The sequence below is a fragment of the Alexandromys fortis genome, unplaced genomic scaffold (assembly GCF_014885135.2).
Source record: "Alexandromys fortis isolate MF-2015 unplaced genomic scaffold, M_Fortis_MF-2015_v1.1 scaffold_71, whole genome shotgun sequence".
NCBI classification, from domain to species: Eukaryota; Metazoa; Chordata; class Mammalia; order Rodentia; family Cricetidae; genus Alexandromys; species Alexandromys fortis.
In genome coordinates, this window is record NW_026067954.1 from 3,027,316 (window position 1) to 3,048,783 (window position 21,468).

The window sequence follows — 21,468 nt, forward strand, 5'->3', positions numbered from 1 at the left end:
ATTTATTAAAGATTTCTGTCTCTTTCCCACCACCGCCTCCCATTTCCCTCCCCCTCCTCTAATCAAGTCCCCCTCCCTCGTCAGCCCAAAGAGCAATCAGGGTTCCCTGCCCTGTGGGAAGTCCAAGGACCACCCACCTCCATCTAGGTCCAGTAAGGTGAGCATCCAAACTGCCTAGGCTCCCACAAAGCCAGTACGTGCAGTAGGATCAAAAAGCCCATTGCCATTGTTCTTGAGGTCTCAGTAGTCCTCATTGTCTGCCGGTTCTATCGGGAACTCACCAAGGCCAGCTGGCCTGGGTCTGAAAAAGGCGCAGACATCTTATCTCAGACTGTCTTTGCTGGAATTCCCTTTCCAAATACCTCTGCGACGTACGTGGCAAAGGCTGGAGGTCACTGCTGAGTCTCCTGCCTGTCCTTGTCCCGTCATCCTCTGCATCTCCCTGTACACATCTCAAATATGGCAAAGATCCTTATTTTTCACTAATTTAACTAAATATGATACAGAACCTGCTTCTAATTCTTCGCCCATCTCCCTCGTTCGCAAATGAGTGTGGAAAAATTACCGTGAAGACGAATGATTGCAGATAAGCAGTTGAGGCTTACATTCGAGGCCACGCATTGCCTTCTTTACCCCACAGTGCAACCTCAGCAAGGGTCTGATAAAGAACTCGCTGAAAACGGAATTTTTCATTTCATACACGGTACTCCACTCTAACCCCTCACCCCATAACGAGTATATCTGTGAGAGGGTTCACTTGCTTTACCATATTGATAGCTATGTGAAATACAACATCCATACCATGGCCCATGTATGTCTGAGAGCAGACTGAAGTACCTCCGAGTTGCAAACAGCACAGCTCATTTCTCCTTGGGGCCATGGACTTCATAAAGCTCATTTGTCCCAGAAAACTCTGGACCACTGCTCCACTAGCTCATCCAAAAGTTCTTCCTTTAGTCTTTGCAAATGATTTTATTGTGTGTATCTGGGTGTTTGCCTGCATGTCTGTCCGTGCACCACTTGCGTGCCTGGTCCCTGTGGAGGCCGGAAGAGGGCATCAGATCCCTTAGAACTGGAGCTGTCGATGATTGTGAGCAGCCACTTGGATGGTGGGAACCAAACCTGGGTTCTCTGCAAGAGCAAGCAATGTTCTTAACCACTGAGCTGTCTCTCTAGCCCCAAGCATTTTTATTTTATTTTATATATCACTCTCTGACCTGTTAAGCCTCTGGCCATGCTCTTGCATACTAAGGGGCACATCTGTTAGTCATGGGGGGGGGGAGGTTCTGGTGTTGTAGTCAGATCACACAGATCACACATACGCTGCAAGCCCACTACTTCCATCCAAGCATCTGCCTTTCTTCTGTGATAAGCTCCCCTCAGAAGGGAAGGGCACAGTTCTAGTTGTCCCTGAATCCCCTCCGGGCCAGCTTGTAGCAAAAGTTTTACAGACAGTTCTGTGCTGTGTACCTGACCTACTGCTGGCCACACCACACCAGCCAGTTTCCCCCTACCCCTGCAGGCAGAGGGCTTACCCTTTCTGCTCCAGGCAGCCACAAGCACCCAGCAATGAGACATTGAGGACTGAAGCCAAAGGAAAGCCCCCATCCTATCCTTGGGCCTCTGCCTTTAGAGGAAGGTCCAGCAGGGATACTTGCTCCAGGCTTCACATATTGAGCCTCAAGTTGTGGCTGAGCGAGAGGTATGCTCAATACAGTACACTCTGTACATGTATGAAAATGTCGTAAACCCATTGTTTCCTGTAATATTAAAAACTAGTATAATGCATTTCTAAAAAATGAAAGCAATAACAACAACAACAACAAAAATATAGTGATTTGCTGGTCAGTGTGGGGGAGGTGTCAACTTATATCCTTTACTCTCACTGTCGACACTCAGAAGTGGTGGAGCCATTTCTGAGCTCCAAGTGGATTATGCCTGCTAGCTGGAAAGCCCCAGCTGTCCCCCCCTGCATAGCCAACGACTATATTCCCGGATATGCAGTGTTCTGTGACCTGAGCCACCTGGTTATGGGTTCCAAATTTATAGCTTTGTGTTTTCTTTTTGTTTATCTATGTTGTGGTGTTTCGAATGGCTTTTATGTTGGAATATTTGGTCCTCAGTATGGAACTGCATGTGAAGAATTAGGAGGTGTGGCCTTGTTAGAGGAGATGTGTCTCAGGGAGTAGGCATGAGTTTCACAAGACTCATACCCATCCCAGCATGCTCCTGCTTTCTGGTTGAGGTGTGAGCTCTCAGCTGTTCTGCTGCCATGGCTTTGCTCTGCCATCATGGACTCCAACCTTCTGGAATCCCGAGTCCAAGTAAGCGCTCTCTTTCACAAGTTGCCTTGGCTGTGGTGTTTCAGCACAGCAATAGAAAAGTAACTAAGACAGCAGTGTTGTTTTTAGACAGTGTCTGTATAGATAGTCCAGGATATCCTAGAACTCACTCACTTGGGATCCTTGTGCCTCAATAACCCAAGTACTAGGATTACAAGTATTTAAGGCCAACCTGGAGAGCATAGTGAGACCCCTATTACTAACTCAAAGTAAAAGTAGAGGCTGGAGAGATGGCTCAGTGGTTAAGAGCACTGGCTGCTCTTAGAAAGTCCCCAGGTTTGATTCTCCACCCACATGGTGACTCACCACCATTCTTAACTACAGTCCAGGGGACTTGACACCCCCTCTGGTCTCTGCAAGCACCAGGCACGTCCCTGGTGTGCATACATACATGCATGTAAAACACCTAGACATGTAAGATGAGTAAATAATTTATAAAAATTTTTGAAACAAGAGTAGTGATCACAAATTCCTGAGAAGTAGACACACTTTGTCCCCAGCCCTGCTGCTTAGTGCTTGTCTTCTTTCTGCTGGGGGCTGCGTCTTGACACATCTGCGCCCGTTCTGTCCTTCCATAATCACATGGTCTGATGGCATCGGTGCCTCCAGGTTTGCCAGTTCACCGTTTCTCCCACCGGATGCCCAACCTAGCTCTTCTGGTCCCGGTATTAGGCAGGACCATGGGAGTCTTCAGGTCCCTCCTCTTCCCAGCTCCCCATGCTCTGCTGGCACCTGTGACCCCTCTGGAGTCCGCCCAGGTCTGCACAGAGACTCTCTCTCTCTCTCCTCTGCTGCCCCAGATGCGGTACCCAGATGCAGTTGTTGCTCAGTGACAGTGAGAGGAAGCGTGGAAGTTACACTCTGATGTCTGAGGTGGGTGGATGATCCTCACATCTGTAATACAAGCACGGGCTTCACAAGGAACACAGTTTTCTTTGCTGCCCTGTGACAGGCTCATGAAGCCACTTTTCCACTGTCTGAGTGGGCTGCCCACTACAAACCAGCACTGTGGACAGTGGCTTGCTGGTCAGTCCCAGCCCGCCCCAGCTGCCAGCCAGTTTTGGCTGCCTCAGACCCAGTGGCCACCCTCTTCTACTTGTCTACCCTACTTACTGTGTGCAGAAAACTTTCTTCAGTGTGCTGTGTAGCTGTTTGATTGTAAATTGCATTAACTTCTTGGAACCCTGCCAGGTGCTCGCTGGACGTCTGATGCTATCTCTGTAGACTTTAGGTGGAAGTTGGAAGTCTCCGCTGAACTTCTGTGGTAATAAAATTATTACAGTTGTACCCTACATCTGCTCGCTGACTTCCTGTGGGTTTTCACCAGATCACATGACTGACAACAGACCCAGGCTGTAGGCTTTTGGTGTGCTTGCTACATCCAAGTCTCTCCGACAAATCAGACTTCTGCTTTTTCTCTGAGCGGAGCGTCCGGATGTCCCACTGTGGTAGGTTGATTTCACTGGAGCTGACAGATAAAAAAGAAATGTTCCCGGCCCCACTTAAGAGTCTAGTATTACCTCTGGCTCCAAAACTCAAAACAGCAGGGTTGCTGTGAGGAGCTTTGGACTAAGACCAAGCTCCTAGCTTCAGAGGTGGGTTTCTCCCGTGTCAGGACTATGCCACAGGCCAGGAATCCTGAAGAAAGTGTGAAAGCCAAGGCTCCTACCAGACGCACCTGGGCTGAGATAGCTTGCTGCTGTCCTGAGCTGGCCAGGGCCAGAAGAGCTCATGTGCTACCTGGCAACCCCCTTGTCCCTCTCAAACACCTCTCCCTTCCTAGGACACAGTGGTCCTCAGGACACAGTAACCCGAAAGTCACTGGCAGGAGCCACAAGGGGGCCTGGGAAGTGCCAACGGGGCAGAGTAGGGGAGGAGAAAGTGGAGCTGCGATGGCCTGAGGGTGTCCACTGGCACACGGCTGGCCTTTGCAGCTGCCAGGCAGCATTTGTTGGGGTGACAGGGATGGAGACGCTCCCCAGTGAGGATGCTGGATGTCCCTCAGCCACACAGGGTGGCATTATTGTTCTCCATAGGCTTGCAGAGGAGTGTACAGAGAAGGGTGCCTTTCTGGGTTTTTGATTTGACTTTCAGACATGACATTTTTGGACTGCATTCTGACAAGATATGTCCCTGCTGTCTTTAGCTCTAAATAAAACCTCGTGTCTTTCTTTTCCTTGGCTCTTGAGCATCCTAAGACATCTCAGAGAAGCAATGGTCTTAGGGATACCCGTTCAAGTCTCTACCTAACCAGACAGGTTGTGGTAATGGGGCTGGGGGCCATGATAATTGTGATGCAGGCCCAGTTTGTGCATCAGATTGGCTGAATAGCATTTTGAAAATTCTTACCATTTATGCCTGTTATCTGCTCTTTCAGAGTCCTAGGTCAGCCAGGCTTACAAATAACTCGTTTCAGTAGGAGGGGCTTTACTTCGTGTCACCAGTCTGGAAGACAGTCTCTGTTTTCTTTGCTGTTTGTTCATCAGCCCTTTGTGAACCATGTGACCTGCTGGTGAAGACTTAAAACAAAAAACAGGAAATAATAATAGCTCACAGTTCAGTCGTTCACTCAAGGAGAAAGACAGCAGACACAGAGAAAGGCGCTGTGCTGTGGTCTCGGAGCCATGTGTGCTGTGTTTCTGTGCAGACTTGTCCCCAGCAGTGGCAGTTGTTCATGGTGTCATGCTGTTCTTCTCTGCCCTCTATTTCCCTGTGACTCATGGTGCACACTCAGGAGACCACAGCTTGGAAACACTGTCTGTAAAATGATCAGTCGTCATCAGCCAGCATTAGCCAGACTAAACCCTGGAAGGTACTTAGTAATAACTTCCTAGACCACCGAGTCACTGAACAACAACCTAGTATTGTCTTGGTCTTAGTTAGAGGAACTGGCCTTGAAGGCCAGAACAGGTGAGTGACCTTGGAGAACATAGGTGTCTACTGTGAAGCTAGCTGTATGAAACCTGCGCCTGCTTGACTTTACGGTTACAGTGGGGTCAGCAGCCATGGCGAGAAATAGAGAGGTTTAGAGCCCCCACTAGGGCCAGTTGATAGCCAGTCAGAATTGAAAGGAGTTCTTAAGTCCTACATTTAATACAAAGTGAGAAACCAAAGTCCCAGGGAAATACCCTGAAGTGCCCAGCTTGCTCTCCTGGTCCTAGCCTGGCCTGTCAGAGAGAAGAAGGCACCCAGGCACCAAAGTTGAAGTAGACTATTGAGGAAACCTCATATCCACCCTAGCTGCAGGTGTTCTGAGGATGGACAGCCCAATCCTTGGTTTGAGGGGCTGCAATGGAAGAGTCCCACATCCTGCCGGCTGTGGTCCCTTTGGCAGGTGACTTAAGCAGACTGTGTGTCACTTCTCTTTCTGTACAGTAGTGTCTCTGAGACCTGTCCCAAAATGATTGTGTGGCTCTGAAGTCCATTCAGCAAGTGTCAGTGATATGCCAGATGCTCAGAAAGTGCCTGGTTTCTGAGACCTGTCGTGGTTTTATGTGCAATGAATGAACCAGGACAGCCCTGATGCACCACTGATGGCCAAGATGGCAGTAAGCCATGGGCAGGGGGATGCCACATTTCTCTTCAGTAAGGTGCTCATGGTAAAGGGGTGTGTGTGTGTGTGTGTAGACAGAAGTTTCTGTCCTGCCCAATCCCTCAGTGTTCAGTCCCAAATAAACACATAGAGGCTTATATTAATTATAAACTGTTTGGCCTATTTCTCAAACTTACTACTAACTAGCTCTTACAACTTAGTTTAACCCATAATTCTTATCTATGTTTAGCCACATGGCTCATACCTTTTCTCAGTATGGCATTTTCATTGTGCTTCCTCTGCATCTGGCTTGCAAGTGCATGTCTCCTTTCCTCTTCCCAGAATTCCCCCAGTCTGGTCGCCCTGCCTCTCCTGGCGGGGCTCCATGACTGGGGAAAAGGCCACAAGGCTTTCAGTAGACCCAACTGCTCCTCAGGCTACAGGGAAAGAGACCTCTGGCCCTGGTGGCTTAGTAAATCAGGAATATGATTCAGGTTAGAAGCCAAGGCTTGATGCTGTGGTACAATGCTAAGTGCTACCTCAGGCAACCAACCTGCCAGCCCAGAGGCCAGGAAGAGACTATGTACAGGGTCAGCCCAAGTCCTAAGAGGAAGGAACTTGGCCTCTCTGTCCCTAGTGGGATGAGGCTGAAGCCAGACTGCAGAGCCAGCTGCTCCCTAGCCAATCATGCCTCCCCCTTTAGCTCAGGGCTCAGGACTTTTTAAAAAATAAAAATAAAAATCACTTTGTTGCTGGGTAGTGGTGGTGCATGCCTTTAATCCCCGCACTCAGTTATGTAAACTATCATATCATCAGCAAATAGTGAGAATTTGACTTTTTTTTTTTCTGATTTGTATCCCCTTGATCTCCTTTTGTTATCTTATTGCTCTGGCTAGGACCTCAAGAACTATATTGAATAGGTATGAAGAGTGGACAATCTTGTCTTGTTCCTAATTTCAGTGGGATCGCTGGGAGTTTCTCTCCATTTATTTTGGTGTTGGCTGTTGGCTTGCTGTAGATTGCCTTAAGTATGTTTAGGTATGTTCCTTGTATCCTGCTCTCTTCAAGACCTGTGTCATGAAGGGACGTTGTATTTCATCAAAAGCTTTTTCAGCATCTAATGAAATGGTCATGTGATTTTTTTTTTACTTTTCAGTTTGTTTATATGGTGGATTAAGTGGTTTTTAAACATAAAGCAAAGAAAAGCAGCCTACAAATCATAATCCCAGAGAACCTAGACAACAATGAAGACCCTAAGAGAGACATACATGGATCTAATCTACATGGGAAATAGAAAAAGACCAGACCTCCTGAGTAATTGGGAGCATGGGGACCTTGGGACAGGGTTTAAGGGGAGGGGAGAGTCAGAGAAGGAAGCAGAGAAAAATGTAGAGCTCAATAAAAATAAATTTTAAAAAATCCCAGCATTTGGGAGGCAGAGGCAGGCGGATCTCTTGAGTTTGAGGTCAGGCTGGTCTACACAACTAGTTCCAGGGCAGTCATAGCTACACAGAAACCCTATCTTGAAAAGAATTAATTAATAATAAATAAATGAATAAATAAAAATCACTTTCTTGTAAAGAATTTATCACACAACTAAATTAACACAGCCACTCAGATGAGCACTTCCCTAGACCAAAGTCTCTCTGTCTCTGTGAACTTCATACAGTGAGAAGGCTGGATAGTTTGTTTGTCATTTGTTTTTCGAGACAGGGTTTCTCTGTAGCTTTGGAGCCTGTCCTGTCACTCGCTCTGCAGACCAGGCTGGCTTTGAACTCACAGAGATCCACCTGCATCTGCCTCCCAAGTGCTGGGATTTAAGGCGTGCGCCACCACCACCCGGCAAGGCTGAGGATTTTTGAGGAAAGATTCTCACCTCCAACATGACCACTCCCCAAGACAGGATCTCTCAAGAAGAACCAGGCCTTGACATTGAGCAGGACAAGATGTTTACCTTGTCTGCCAGCCAGCAAAGCCCTGCCTCCTTTTACCCCACCTCTTTAGGTCCCTCCTCAGTGAACTAGCCAGGTCATTATATTGTTTGCTGTGGCCTCAGGTGTCTTAGTCAGGGTTGCTGTTGCTGTAAAGAAACACCATGACCAAAGCAACTTGGAGAGGAAAGGGTTTATTTCACTCAAGGTTCAGTATAACAGCTCATCACCAAAAGCAGTGAGAGGAGGAACTCAAGCAGGGAAGGAACTTGGAAGCAGGAGCTGATGCAGAGGCTACGGAAGGGTGCTGCTTACTGGCTTACTTCAGCCTGCTTTCCTGTGGAACCCAGGACCACCACCCACAATGACTGGGCCCTCCCCCATTAATCACTAATTAAGAAATGCCCTACAGGGCTGGAGAGATGGCTCAGCGGTTAAGAGCATTGCCTGCTCTTCCAAAGGTCCTGAGTTCAATTCCCAGCAACCACATGGTGGCTCACAACCATCTGTAATGAGGTCTAGTGCCCTCTTCTGGCCTGCAGGCATACATGTAGACAGAATATTGTATATAAAATAAATAAATAAATATTAAAAAAAAAAAAGAAAGAAATGCCCTACAGCCTGATCTTTCAGGAGCATTTTCTAAGCTGGGGTTCCCTCCTCTAGATGACTCTAGCTTATGTCACATTGACACAAACTCTCCAGCACAGCAGGTAAGTTCCACTCTCCCGGAAGCCACTGACAGTCAGAATTTGTGAAGGCCTGGTTCTCTCGGCCTGTAGCCACTCTGGGGAGGGCCCTGCACACACACCGCTGCTCTTCCTGCTCTTCCTGTACGTGAAAAGTCACCTTGTTCTCATTGCAGAAATTCCCAGAACTGAAGTTCAGATATGTGGAAGAGGAGCAGCCTGAGGAGTTTTTCATCCCTTATGTCTGGTCTCTGGTCTACAACTCAGCAGTAGGCCTGTACTGGAACCCGCAGGACATCCAGCTGTTTGCCATGGACTCTGACTGAAGCGGGGCACACCCACGCCCGCCCCCAGCGCTGCAGCTCTGCTGGTTCCTTCATGTCTAGGAGCAGAAGCAGACAGACTGCCGGTGTGTCTTCTGCCACAGAGGGGCACACGGCGTGCTCCCCTCTCACACTGAGGACCGGGAAATTGCTGCCAGTTAGTAGGTCGCTCGGCTTTGACTGTACTGCAGGGGGGTACCCAGTAATAAACAGAGAACTCACTGTTCAGTAGGTGACTTATTTCTAAACTTCTGAACCCAAAATCTAGAGCTTTCCCGGGATCCTGGTGCCTTGGACACATGACAAACGCATCAACACTGTATGCCATTTCCCTTTTTCTTATATTGTTTTTAGACTGATTTATTTCTATTCTGTGTGTATGAGTTTTTGCCTACATGTTTACGTGCGCACCATTTGCATACCTGATGCCTACAGTGGTCAGAAGAGGGCATCAGACGGGACCTGGAGTTATAGAAGGTTGTGAGCTGCCACATGGGTGCTGGGAACTGAACTCCTGCCCTTACCCACTGAACCAACTCCCCAGCGCTGCTTTTCTTCTTGAGGCCTGTTCTCATACTGGAGCCACACTAGACTGAAACTCACAGCAATCCTCCTGCCTGTGCCTCCTCTCAGTGCAGGAATTACACGTTTGTGCCATCCAGCCTACACGTCTTTTTTCTCAGATACTGACAATTTTTGTTTTAGTATGCATATGCTTGTGCGTGTCCATGCACATGTATGTCTGTGTGTGTCTGTGTGTGTGTGTGTGTCTGCGCATCTATGGGCATGTCACATACCCAAGATGTGTTTGCCTGCTGCTTGGCAGTCCAGAATTCCATAAACACTGTACCTGCCCACATGACACTAACCTTCAAGGAGGGAAAATAGCTCTTTGGGGTTGAGGTGGCCTCTGAGCTGACCTGGGATTTGGGGGTTGGGGGTGGCCTCTGAGCTGACCCGGGATTTGGGAGTTGGGGGTGGCCTCTGAGCTGACCCGGGATTTGGGAGTTGGGGTGGCCTCTGAGCTGACCTGGGATTTGGGAGTTGGGGTGGCCTCTGAGCTGACCTGGGATTTGGGGGTTGGGGGTGGCCTCTGAGCTGACCTGGGATTTGGGGGTTGGGGTGGCCGGGATTTAGTTGAAGTCACGCAGAAATTAATTCTTCTACTGTATTATTCATTAGGGAAAACTTAATTCTGAAAGCAGCCTTTTTCCTTCAGCCAAATTAACGGGACAAACAGAAGGCGAGCGGTTTATTAAGACAGCATTCCGTCTGAGATGAAAAGTGTGCTCTTTTCCATGTTTCCAGCTGTGAACAAAGTGTTGTGGGGCTTGTGAGACCCACAAATTCGGTCCTACACACCTTGGGCTGTGCTGAGTGGAGCAGCAGGTGCAAAGGCTCCATGGCGAGGCATCCACATCAGTGTGTAAACCTGTTAGCACCGGCCTTTTCCACCCATCCCCACACCCCTGGGCTCGGGGCAGCATCACCATGGACCCCATACCTAGGCCATGGGTGGTTTCCCCTGAGTGAGTGCACTAAGCTCTCTTTCTCCAAGGGATGCATTAACAGCAACCTGCAGCAGGCCCTTCTGCTCAGCAATGAAGGTAAAACAGCCCTCTGACAAAGGTGGGAGAAGAAAAGAAGTTAGTGGTGTATAAGAGGAATGCACAGGAGCCAAGTCCCACTGCACCCTCCATGACCCCCAAGGACCTTCTGGAAAACGTCCACAGGAGGATCCTGTTAAACCCTGAACGTTTATCTTTGTCTTTGGCCTCAGCCATCCAGGTGCTAGGGTCACAGTCATGGGCCACCACACCATACCCTGAATTTCTCAACACGTTATTTTTTAGGCAACATGGCATCCTTCAGCCTCTGGGGAGCTGAGTTCTTGCATCAGAGCTTTTTCCATAGCTAAGTGACCAAGTGCTGTGTTCAGGCCGTAGGGTACGACTGGGGTCCTGACTAGTGGTTCCCTTGGTTTTTGCTTGCAACCTCAGTGCTTGCCACTTAGTAGCTCTGCTCTGTTGATGGACTTGTGGCTCTAAAGTCAAGGCCACTGCAGGATTCTTAGTATCCCGAAGAGGTCAAGGGTGTCTCAAACAGTAAAGACCTGCATTTGCTATCAGCATGAAACACTGAGAGACAAGTGGTGCCCAAGCCTAGCAAATGGGGTTTTCTTTCTTTCTAGTTTTGGATCTCACAGCAGAGCTATTCAAGATCCCAATGCAGGCCCATGTATTGGCACACACGTTTAATCCCAGCACTTGGGAGACAGAAGCAAAATGTAGTTTCTGTGAGTTCAGTGCCAGCCGAGTTACATAGAGAATCCCAGAAGACATGGGCCAGGACTACATAGAAATACCCTGCCTCAGGCTGGAGAGATGCCTTAGAGGTTAAGAGCATTGCCTGCTCTTCCATAGGTCCTGAGTTCAATTCCCAGCAACCACATGGTTTCTCACAACCATTTGTAATGGGGTCTGGTGCCCTGCGAAAGGAAAGAAAGAAAGAGAAGGAAGGAAGACCCTGCCTTGATAGAAGATAGATAGATAGATAGATAGATAGATAGATAGATAGATAGATAGATAGATAATGGATGAGTAGGTAGGTAGGTAGATAGATCCACGCAAAGCAAGGAAGATTCACCAGCAGTTCATTCCCCGGCACCTAAACTGTCATCACATCCCATGTAAGTGCTCAGACACAAGGCTCAAGTTAGTAAACAGCCTACATGGTCTCTTGTGTGCTACCATCCTGGAATATCCTACCCTGGCCATGTGTAAAACACAGGGACCAAGGCTGGAGAGATGGCTCAGTGCAGGGGACCCAGGTTGTTTCCAGCACCTATGTGTTGGTTCACAACCATCTGTAACTCCAGCTGTAGGAGAGCCAGCATCCTCTTCTGACCACACATGGTGGACGTACATACACAAAGACAAAACACAGACATACACACAAAGTAAAATAAATCTTTAAAAAAAGGAAGGGATCACTGAGCATGAAGTTGAGAGAACAAGGCTACATTCTCAGCTACATAGCAAATCTGAAGCCACAGTGGGCTATATGAAACCTGCCTCCCCAAATTTAAATAAATAAATAAGTAAAGCCACTTGGGGTGCTGCTTAAATTGTATTGAAATATCTCTTGCTAAATGCATGTCAGAAAAGAACAAAGGTTAAACATCAGATATCCCAAGCAACTATCTTAAAAAGAAAAAAGCCAAGCTGGGTGTGGTGGCGCACGCCCTTGATCCCAGCACTCAGGAGGCAGAGGCAGGCAGATTTCTGAAAGTTTAAAGCCAACCTGGTCTACATAGTGAGTTCCAGGACAGCCAGGGCTACGTAGTGAGACCTTGCTTCAAAAAAAGGAAAGGATGGGGAAGGAGAAAGGACAGAGTGAGGGCGGGGGGCGGGGTGGGGAGAAAGACTATATATGAGAATTCTTTCTCGGGGTTTAGAGAATTTGAAATCTGTCCAGTGTCACAGATTCTAGTGCCTTCCAGCTGCAGCATGACATGGTGGAAGATCTCATCACACGGGAAGGCTTACTGGAAAAGGAGGCTTCTCCCCCTTGGCTGTCACAATGGCAGTTAGAGTGCAGCATGCTTTGGAGGCCACCCCTAACCCACGGCACACTGATACATGATACAAGATACATGGAAGCAAGATGATCTTGATCACGGTGATGGGTGTGTGCCTATACCAAACACAATCACTGTACGTGTTACATGTGTGTGCTGTTGTAGGTCAAACATGCATCAGTGGAGCCGTGTCTAGATTTTGAACAAAATGAATAAATTAATTTAAATAATAATAAAAAGTGTATGGGTCTCCAAAACAGCACCCGTGGGTGAAAATGTGAAATAGAAAGAATTTCCATACCACCTATAGGAACTGAGACAGGAAAACGTCGTCACTGTCTACCACAGTGTTATCTACTCAGAGACCTGGCACTTCCAACATCGAAGGATGCCAAGAGGAAATGCTCACGCGGGCACCGAGAGACAGGTTCAAGCGCGCAGACAGAGGATCCTTCCCAGCAATTCAAGACTGGGAACGCCTAGTGATGCCCACCAGAAGAATGTATAAACAGATGACGATGCAGAAATAGATCACAACACAGTAGTCCCTTCCTCGCCAGTTACCTCTACCCGGAAATAGTCACAGACAGATCCAGAAGTAGGCGACCTGTAGGTCTTAAGTTGCTCCCGCTGGCTGTTTTCCAGAGTCCACACCTGGGACCTGAGGGTGCTATCCTTTGGTCTCCATATCAGTTGTCACTTGTTTATTCAACTTTCATTCTTGAGAGGCTCTGGTGACGTTTCCCAGGAGCTGCACGGTGTGAGGTACAGAGACCAACCAGACAGAAACTGACTGGAAAATCCAGACGTCCTCGAGTGAGCCAGTCTGCCGTCAGAGATTTGAAAATGCAAAGCGCTGCCCCTTCCTTCCCGTTAATGTGTCCCTTTGTCTTAAAACCATTCTTTGTGGAAAGATGTCATTATCACATCGTGGGCTCCTTGTTATCTGTTAACGTGTTAACTATTATTTTGGTTTAGTTTTTAAATAAATGCATTGATAGTTGTAACCTACATGAACAGATTGGAAGTGCCAGGTTATTGTTTACGGTACAAAAGCAGGTTGATCCCAGAAGCCAGGGACCTCCGAGCTCTAGGCCAGTGTCTCTGGTTTCTGGTCTCAGTCTGTGGTTATCAATGTTTACAACAAAGGCTTAGAAGCAATGTTCTGACCCAGCGTGGTGTGAGATCGAGAGGATGTACTCCAGAAAGACAGCAGGCCGGCTTTCGGGGGTGAACTACAGCCGGAATAATTATGAAGCTTTAGGAAATGGGTCCCCTCCATTCTTCATACCCCCCCACTCAGCATCCATCTCTGTGACTAGAGGCCGCCCCACTCTACCCCAGCCGCTGCTGTGCTATCCCCCACCTCAGCCAGGTGGCGCTGCTCGAGAACTGGGTTTGTGTGGAACTTAGTCGCTAAACCCTTTGGCTCTCTAGAGTCTCCTGTCAGGAAAGTCGGCTCTGTGGGGGCCTCTTGAGCCGCAGTACTGCAGGTTATCTGAACTGTAAGAGAGAGAACACCGGCAGTATAGAGAATGTAAGTTCTCTGAGACCAGGAATTCTGGTTTCTGCGTGGGTGAATCCTGGGAGAGTGTTTCTTGACGACTGCCAGCATCTTCCTCTGTGATAAGAAACCCCAGAAAGGCTAACGCAGTGGCTCTGCCTATCTGGAGCTTCACTGCCGAAGCTTGTCCTCCTCAGTCACAAGAAGGCTGCTGTGGTTCCCCATGTCGCATCAAGGTGTGAGCTCGTCCCGAGCACAGCTCGGGGTGGGCTTTTCCATTCCCAGGTCTGCTTCACACCGCTCTTCCTAAACTGTCACTGGCCAGGAGTGGGCTCCATCACCACAGCAAGCAGGTCGGCATCCCATAGCCCTGGAAGCTAGAAAAATGGAGGAGAGTGGGTACCAGAATCCATAGATGAGGCAAGAAAGGGGAAGGCGGGGTAGGCAGCAAGCAACAAGCAGTGATGGAAACTGAGGGCAAGCCTGCTGTGAGAGCCCAATTTAGGCATGTTTAGGACCTGCTACAGTTGGAGGAGGCTGCTCAGAGCCAAGGACCAGTTCCCAGGACAAAGGGCATGTCTGCCTGTGGAAGACCAGGAGAAGAGGAGCCCACAGCATCTACTCCCTTCCCAGCCTATCCTCACAGCTATGCGCACGCACACACACATACACATGCACGCAAGCTGCATGCTACATATATACACATGAACTGCATACTGTACACATGCACACAAGATACATGCCACCACACACAGGAGCTACACAGCACATGGATGCTTCTCCATCTCCCAGAGTCAGCTTAATAGGAAACAGGGTTTGGTGAGAACAAACAATTTATGACGACCCAAGCCCTAAAATGAAAACATCTGTCCCCACCATGGCTTAGCCTTTCCCGAGCCCAGCCTGGCTCCCAAGGGGCCCACCAGTCCTCTGGGGCCAACAGAATGGAGGAGCCCTCGGTCAGAGAGGTTCTCCGGGCTTCCTGCAATGTACCCCACCACTGCATGACCTCCTAGCCTTGGTATACTGACCAATGAGAGCTGGGGCTGGCAAGGAGGAGGTATCCCCTGGAGGAGTCAGGTTCCAGCAGCCTCAAGACCCTCTTTGCCCTCCAGCTGCCTCTGCTCCTGCCTGCCAAGGTCCTCACCCCACCCCCATCTCCCTGGTGGTTGCTATCTCCTTTGAGGCCACGTTCAGAAACTTCCTTTGCCAGGCAGCCCAAACTGAGCTGGTGAGATGTCAACCGACAGGCCCCCGGAATCCGCATCACCACACTGGCGCATTCCAGAAGACAGCAGCTGACCCCACGCTCAGTTCCCTCTGGACAGACAGCCCTTTTTGGGAAAGCCTTACTCAGAGCAGCCTACCTGACTGACCTGGCTTCATGGTAGACACCTGTGTGCCTGGAACCTGTCTGTGCAGTGTAATGAAGAAGGGGTCTGAGGGACAGGGGCGCAGGGGACCCTCGTGCACATCTATAGTGCCCATCAGCTGGTGCGTCCCAGATGAGAAGGGATTCCCGGCGACAGGCGACCTAAACTCACCTGACAACCTTATGGAAGGAACTTGGCAAGAATCTGAAGAGCCCAGTGCAGGGCTGGAGAAGCAGCTACGCCCAGGCTTTACTCAGAGCTAGCAGGGTAAGGCCTCCTCAGAACAGCACTGTCTGTCTTGGCGGCGGGGGCAGAGAGAACAGAAGAGACCCTCTCTGTGGCCACTTCTGAGGAGGACTGACCCCACTGTCCCAGGTGAAATCCAGCCTTAGGCCTGCCAGAGGGCTCAGCAGGTAAGGCATTTGCTCTGCAGGCCTAATAACCTAAGTTCCATTCCCAAGAAGGAAAGAGAAAAACAACTCCAAGCTGTCCCCTAACCTCCACAAGTCCACGTACAAGTGACCTAGGCATGCCCCCACACATTCATTAGAGATTTTTAAAAACAGCCTGCGCTAGCAGTGGTGGCGCCCGCCTTTGATCCCAGAATTTGGGAGGCAGAGGCAGGTGGATCTCAGTGAATTTGAGGCCATCTTGGTCTACAAAGCAAGTTCCAGGACAAGCCAGGACTGTTACACAGAGAAACCCTGTCTCGAAAAACAAACAAACAAAAAAACGAGCCTGCATCTGCCCTCCCATGGCTTCCATCGCCTAACCACAGCCCTGCCACCCAGGGTACAATAAGGGGTGGCTCCTCTCAGGCAGCTTGAAGCCATGGCCTGTCTGCTGTCCCCTAATGGCAGCCTGGGATCCACAGGGTGGACCTTTGCCCCTCTCTGAAGACAGGAAACAAAGACAGGCTCAGGTCAGAGCCTTGCTGTTCAATTGCCTGACGAATGGCAGAGTGAGGCCAGGCTCCTGAGAAGGAGGACAGCAGCAATCTGATGCCAGGGGTCTTCAGGTTGGAGGAAGCTGCAGGATCTGCTAATGTAGAAAGGGGGCAATGGCAAGGCAAGCTCTACACAGGGACCTAGCCACTCAGTCACCACCCAGGGCAAGAGTCCTAGGCAGAGAAGTGACCCAAACCAGCCACTCCAGGAGCGAACAGAGCCCCAGTACCCACCCACCCCCACCTGCCAATCCAGAGACCAGGAAACGACACGGCTGAAGTGGCCAGTTCAGATTATACACGTCTTCAAAGCAGGGCTGTTTTCCACATCCTTTAGACACCTCTAGAACAAGTTTGCAAAACTAGCACTTTAATGGCCAGCATATCTGTGAATGTGTGCCCGCGTACCTTTGCCGGGTGCTCTGATGGCAACGTCTTAGGCGGCAGGGGTGTCTCCTGAGGGACTGGGGTTCACTGCTGCTGCCTAGGAACAGGAGGGCTGTGTTGACAATTGTCAGGCGTGGATGGAAGGCACAGCATGAAATCTCACTGTTAGGAACACCCGACACAGCGGGCGGTGGTGGCACACACCTTTAATCCCAGCACTCCGGAGGCAGAAGCAAGAGGATCTCTGAGTTCGAGGCCAGCCTGGTCTACTGGAACTAGAGTTAGTTCCAGAACAGCTAGGACTGTTACACAAAGAACCCTGTCTTTAAAAACCAAAAAATTTAAAAAAGAACCGCCAACACTCAAGGGACCTTCTCCTACCTTGGCTCCTGCTCGGACTAACCTGAAAAAGTCCCACATTTAAGGTGATCTGAACAACAGACCTTCATTTCCTCAATTCTGAAAGTTCAAGGTTAAACCCCAGGGAGACTGCTCTCTCAGCAAGTCTTACACAGTCTACCCTCTCTGTTTTAGTCTGCATCACTTATAAAGACACTAACCAGATTAGATTAGCATCCACAAAGTGACCTCACTTTACCGTAATTACCTCTGAAGACTCACCAAGCCCTAGAGGATGCTCAGTGGCTAAGAACACTCGCCCTAGCATAGGGACCAGAGCTGGCATCCCAGCTCCGATGCTGGGTGGATTGCAAATGCTCTAGTTCCATCCCCCCGGGACTCTGATACCCTCTTCTCACCTCTGAGGGCACACACACACATGCACATACACACGTGCGTGCTTGGGCGCGCACACACACACATGCACGCATGCACGAACGCACTAAAAAGAAAAATAAATCTAAAGACCTATCTCCAAAGACAGTCCCAGTCTGAGGTACTGATGGGCTGGACGTCAACAACATGAATTATGAGGCCCGATTCAGCTCATTACGCGGGAGCTTTCCTGAGCGCGACCAGACCTTCAGTGCCTTAATTTCTATGTCTGTTTGCTTCCTCTGCTATCAGGCAGGCCCCCAACACAGACAGACGCTAATACTCCAACTGGATACACCCACCTCCTGGGCTCCAGTTTGGCAGACTGTGGCCCTGCTCCTTCCCTGGAGTTCTCAGACAGTACCAGCCACCCGGGCCTGCTTGCTGCTTCCCTCAGCCACTGAGGTCAGGCCCTGTATGAAGTCCTGTCAGGTCTGTTTTGTTACCAGCCACTGACTCCCTTCCCCTCAGGCCCTCGAAGCGGCTGTCTAAGCCTGCCCTGGCTGACAGGCTGTTGGCTTGGCTGCCTGTCCCTTGCCCGTTTTCCTTCTTCTATACCTTCCCTCCACCCAAGCTCGTGTTACTGTCAATTTGCAGTGTCTGTCTGTTCACTGGGGTAGCTGTGTGAAGGCAGCAACAGACTAGGACACACCTCTACCAGAGAGTAGCAGGGACGCTAAGGGAGACAACCAGGGCTAATGAGGGCAGGAGAGGCGAGAGGCCAGGAAACGGCAGAGGGAGAGGTATACAATCAACCCGGAGGGTCCTCAGATGGGCTGAGGGGAGCAGCCAAGTGGCAGTTACTTCAGGCAGCCCTTGGCCTCTCTGCCCATCAGCTCTGCCCCTCTGTGTGTCATACACTCTACAGCGACCTCCTAGGTGCCACCCTGTAGACCACAGTGTTTGCGCCACACCCAGTGTGCACCTCCCGGGGCCACCGCAAGGACAGCACAGTGCAGCCCCACGACCTGGGTTCAGAGACTTTGGCTGAGCCCCACCCCTCTTACCTGAGTCATGGAATTCTCCAGAGGTGGGCGGCACTGCTGCCTGGAGCCAGGAGAGGTGAGCTCACTGGCTCACGATTCCTGTCCACCACTGGGTCAGCTGGCCATGAGGCAGGGGAGGGCGTCTCTCCTGCTGGGGTGTGGCGGCTAAGCTGAGGTTCTCAGCGCTTGCTGTCCTGACCTGGAGCCTGGAAAGTTCAGGAGCTTCCTCACAGACCTGGGACCTCCTGACCTCCCTGCCTTCCTCGCCCCTACAGCTGACAGACACTGAGGTCCAGGAACCCAGGTTGTGGGGTGGAGTATGAGTCACAGGGGTGGAGGGGTTGGGGAGCCTGGCTACAGGTAGGCTTCCCTGGGCCCCTCAGGCTCAGCCTTATATACACATACACGTGTACATCTACACACAAGCACACATAAACACGCATACATTCAAACACATGTACACAGATATACATGTACATTCACATGTATACACACATACACAGAGACATATTCACACCTCTGTTAGCGGGAGGAAAGGCACAGCTAGAGCATGAAGGTATAGCAGAGCATTGCCGGGGAACTGGGCAGCTGCCAGGTGGGTGAGCTGGCCAGGTGCCTCTGGCAGCCTGCGGGCCTGGAGCCCAGTGTCCTGAAGGCAGCTACAGAACTCACGCCTCTCACTCTGGTGCCTCCCGTAGCCCATGTGACCCCAGCTCAGGGTCCAAGGGGGATAGATAGACAGTCCCTTCTCATCCCCATCATTCAGTATCTAAGGTGGTGACAGGAGAGCTTAGCCGGAGACCCCTAGATGGGTCCCTGTGGTCTTTCCGCATTCCCTGCCCGAGGGAACCCAGAACACAGTGGAGCTCTCCCTCTACTGTGTTACAGACTGGCCTCTCCCAGACTCACAGGGGCCAGTTCTGTAGCAGTTGGGACAGACCCCACTCCCACACTTCAGGGCTCTACTGCAAAGGCGATTAGGTGTTTTGTTTTGTTTGAGGAGGGGAGAGCATTTTTGGAGGCAGTCCTCTAGCCCTGGGGCTTGAGTGGAAGTCTGAGGGTCTCTGAGGACCAAGGACCAAGAGGACAGAGGACCAAGGACTGACATTGAGTCTCCTGGGCAGAGGCAGAAGGTCCCAAGCGGGAAGGGACATTGGGCCTGTGCTGTATTTTTTGTTTTGTTTTATTTTTCAAGACAGGGTTTCTCTGTGGCTTTGGAGCCTGTCCTGGAACTAGCTCTGTAGACCAGGCAGGCCTTGAACTCACAGAGATCCGTCGGCCTCTGCCTCCCGGGTGCTGGAATTAAAAGCTTGTGCCGCCACCGCCCGGCTCTATGTTGTATCTTAACCATTCTTGCTCTATTATATACTAAAGTTTCTTAAAGAAAAAATAAGCTGTGTCTGGTCACCAGGATATGATCTTAGACAAGGACTGTCTTTAAAAAAAACCATTAAAAACAGCCGGGGCTGGGGGCACTGGAGAGATGGCTCAGAGGTTAAGAGCACTGGCTGCTCTTCCAAAGGTCCTGAGTTCATTTCCCAGCAACCACATGGTGGCTCATAACTATCTGTAATGAGATCTGGTGCCCTCTTCTGACCTACAGACATCCACACAGACAGAACACTATATACATAATTAAAAAGAAAAAAAAAACAGCCGGGGGCTGATAGCTCAGTGGTGAAGGGCACTGGCTGTTCTTCCGGAGGACCTGGGTTCGGTTCCCAGCATGCACTCTGTGGCATGGACAGACACATACACATAAATAAAACAAAGGGATTAGAACTGAAGGCCCAGAGGATGACCCGGCAGGTAAAGGCATTTGACGCTACGCATGATGGCCTGACTTCAACATCCTGGACCCACATGGTAGAAGGAGAGAAGTGACCCCAACAGTTGACCTCTGACATCTACTCACACTGCGGCACATGTGGACACATACATAAATTAATTCATTAGTTAATAATTGAACTTTTTTTTCTGGTTCTTCGAGAGAGGGTTTCTCTGTGCAACAACTCTGGCTGTCCTGGAACTTGCTCTGTAGATCAGGTTGGCCTCTGACTTACAGAGATCCGCCGGCATCTGCTTCCCAAGCACTGGGATTAATGGTATGTGCCACCACCCAGCTCCTAATTTTTTTTTTCCAAGTGTTAATTCTGTTTTATTAGCCAACCGGAAACTAGACAATTCTCCAGTCCAGGGAGACATTAACTTAATCTTCTTCTTCATCATCACCAGCTCCGGCACCACCCTGGCCCTTCTTGGCATTCTTCCTCTTCACTCGGCCTGGTCGACCACCACCATAAGGAGACCGGAGGGAGAAATCAATGTGCTTCTGGGAGTCCAGACGAACAATGAAGGACGGGATGTTCACCACCTGCTTGCGGACCCTGATGTGACGCTGGCGGATGAGCACACGGGCATGGTGAATAGATTTAGCCAAACCCAGCTTGAAGACCTGGGTCTGCAGCCGCCTCTCCAAGAAATCTTCAATCTTCAGGCCCAGGATGTAATCCAGCTTCATCTTGCCCTCATCCAGCACCCCAATGCGAACCAGTCGCCTCAGCAGAGCATTGCCTTCAAAAAGACGCCGCGGGTCCTTTTCATCCAGGGTTAGCAGCTCTCGGGCGGCCTTGCGGATCTTGGCCAGGGTAAATTTGACTCTCCACACCTCACGCTTGTTCCGGAGCCCATATTCTCCGATGAGTTTCAGTTCCTGGTCAAGACGCGACTTCTCGAAGGGTCTCCGTGGGGTCACATAGGTCTTACGACAAACCCAACTTCTGGCAACCGGCATGTTGGCGTCTCTAGGCCTGCCGCGCCTAGGAGCTCACGACGGCGACAAAGAGCCCAGCTCCTAATTTTTAATGTTTTAAAAGGATAAGGATTGAGAGTGGAGCTAGTGGCAGAACACCTGCCCGGCATGTAAGAAGCTCTGAGTCTGTTTTCAGCACCGCAGTAAAAAAAAGACCTTAATGTCGTAATGTGATCTTATGCTCTTTGGACTCTTTTGGGGGGGCCACCACCCCGCTCCCAAACGACTCACGCACAGAGTCTTGTTCTTATTCATAAATGTCCAGCCATAGCTTGGCTTGTTTCTTGCC

General features: G+C 50.0%; 2 protein-coding genes across 5 annotated transcripts in view; one reads left to right on the forward strand and one right to left on the reverse strand.

Annotated features, from left to right (window-relative positions):
• The window catches only part of Dym (dymeclin), a 254,863-nt gene extending 245,818 nt beyond the window's left edge, over positions 1 to 9,045 (forward strand). For all 4 annotated transcript variants that reach the window (XM_050151614.1, XM_050151615.1, XM_050151613.1 and 1 more), the window contains one exon: positions 8,671 to 9,045. In XM_050151614.1, the coding sequence (XP_050007571.1) occupies positions 8,671 to 8,820 (150 nt within the window). In that variant the 3' untranslated portion in view covers positions 8,821 to 9,045. The remainder of the gene's footprint in view (positions 1 to 8,670) is intronic.
• Positions 9,046 to 20,512: 11,467 nt separating this feature from the next.
• Positions 20,513 to 21,231, reverse strand: LOC126507338 (40S ribosomal protein S9). Its single transcript, XM_050151672.1, has one exon. It carries the CDS (start codon positions 21,159 to 21,161, stop codon positions 20,577 to 20,579), a length of 585 nt encoding a protein of 194 aa, XP_050007629.1. The 5' UTR covers positions 21,162 to 21,231; the 3' UTR covers positions 20,513 to 20,576.
• Positions 21,232 to 21,468: the final 237 nt, after the last annotated feature.

Coding starts and splice junctions, on each gene's coding strand:
- LOC126507338 (XM_050151672.1), bottom strand. CDS start 21,161: ATGCCGGTTGCCAGAAGTTGGGTTTGTCGTAAGACCTATGTGACCCCA.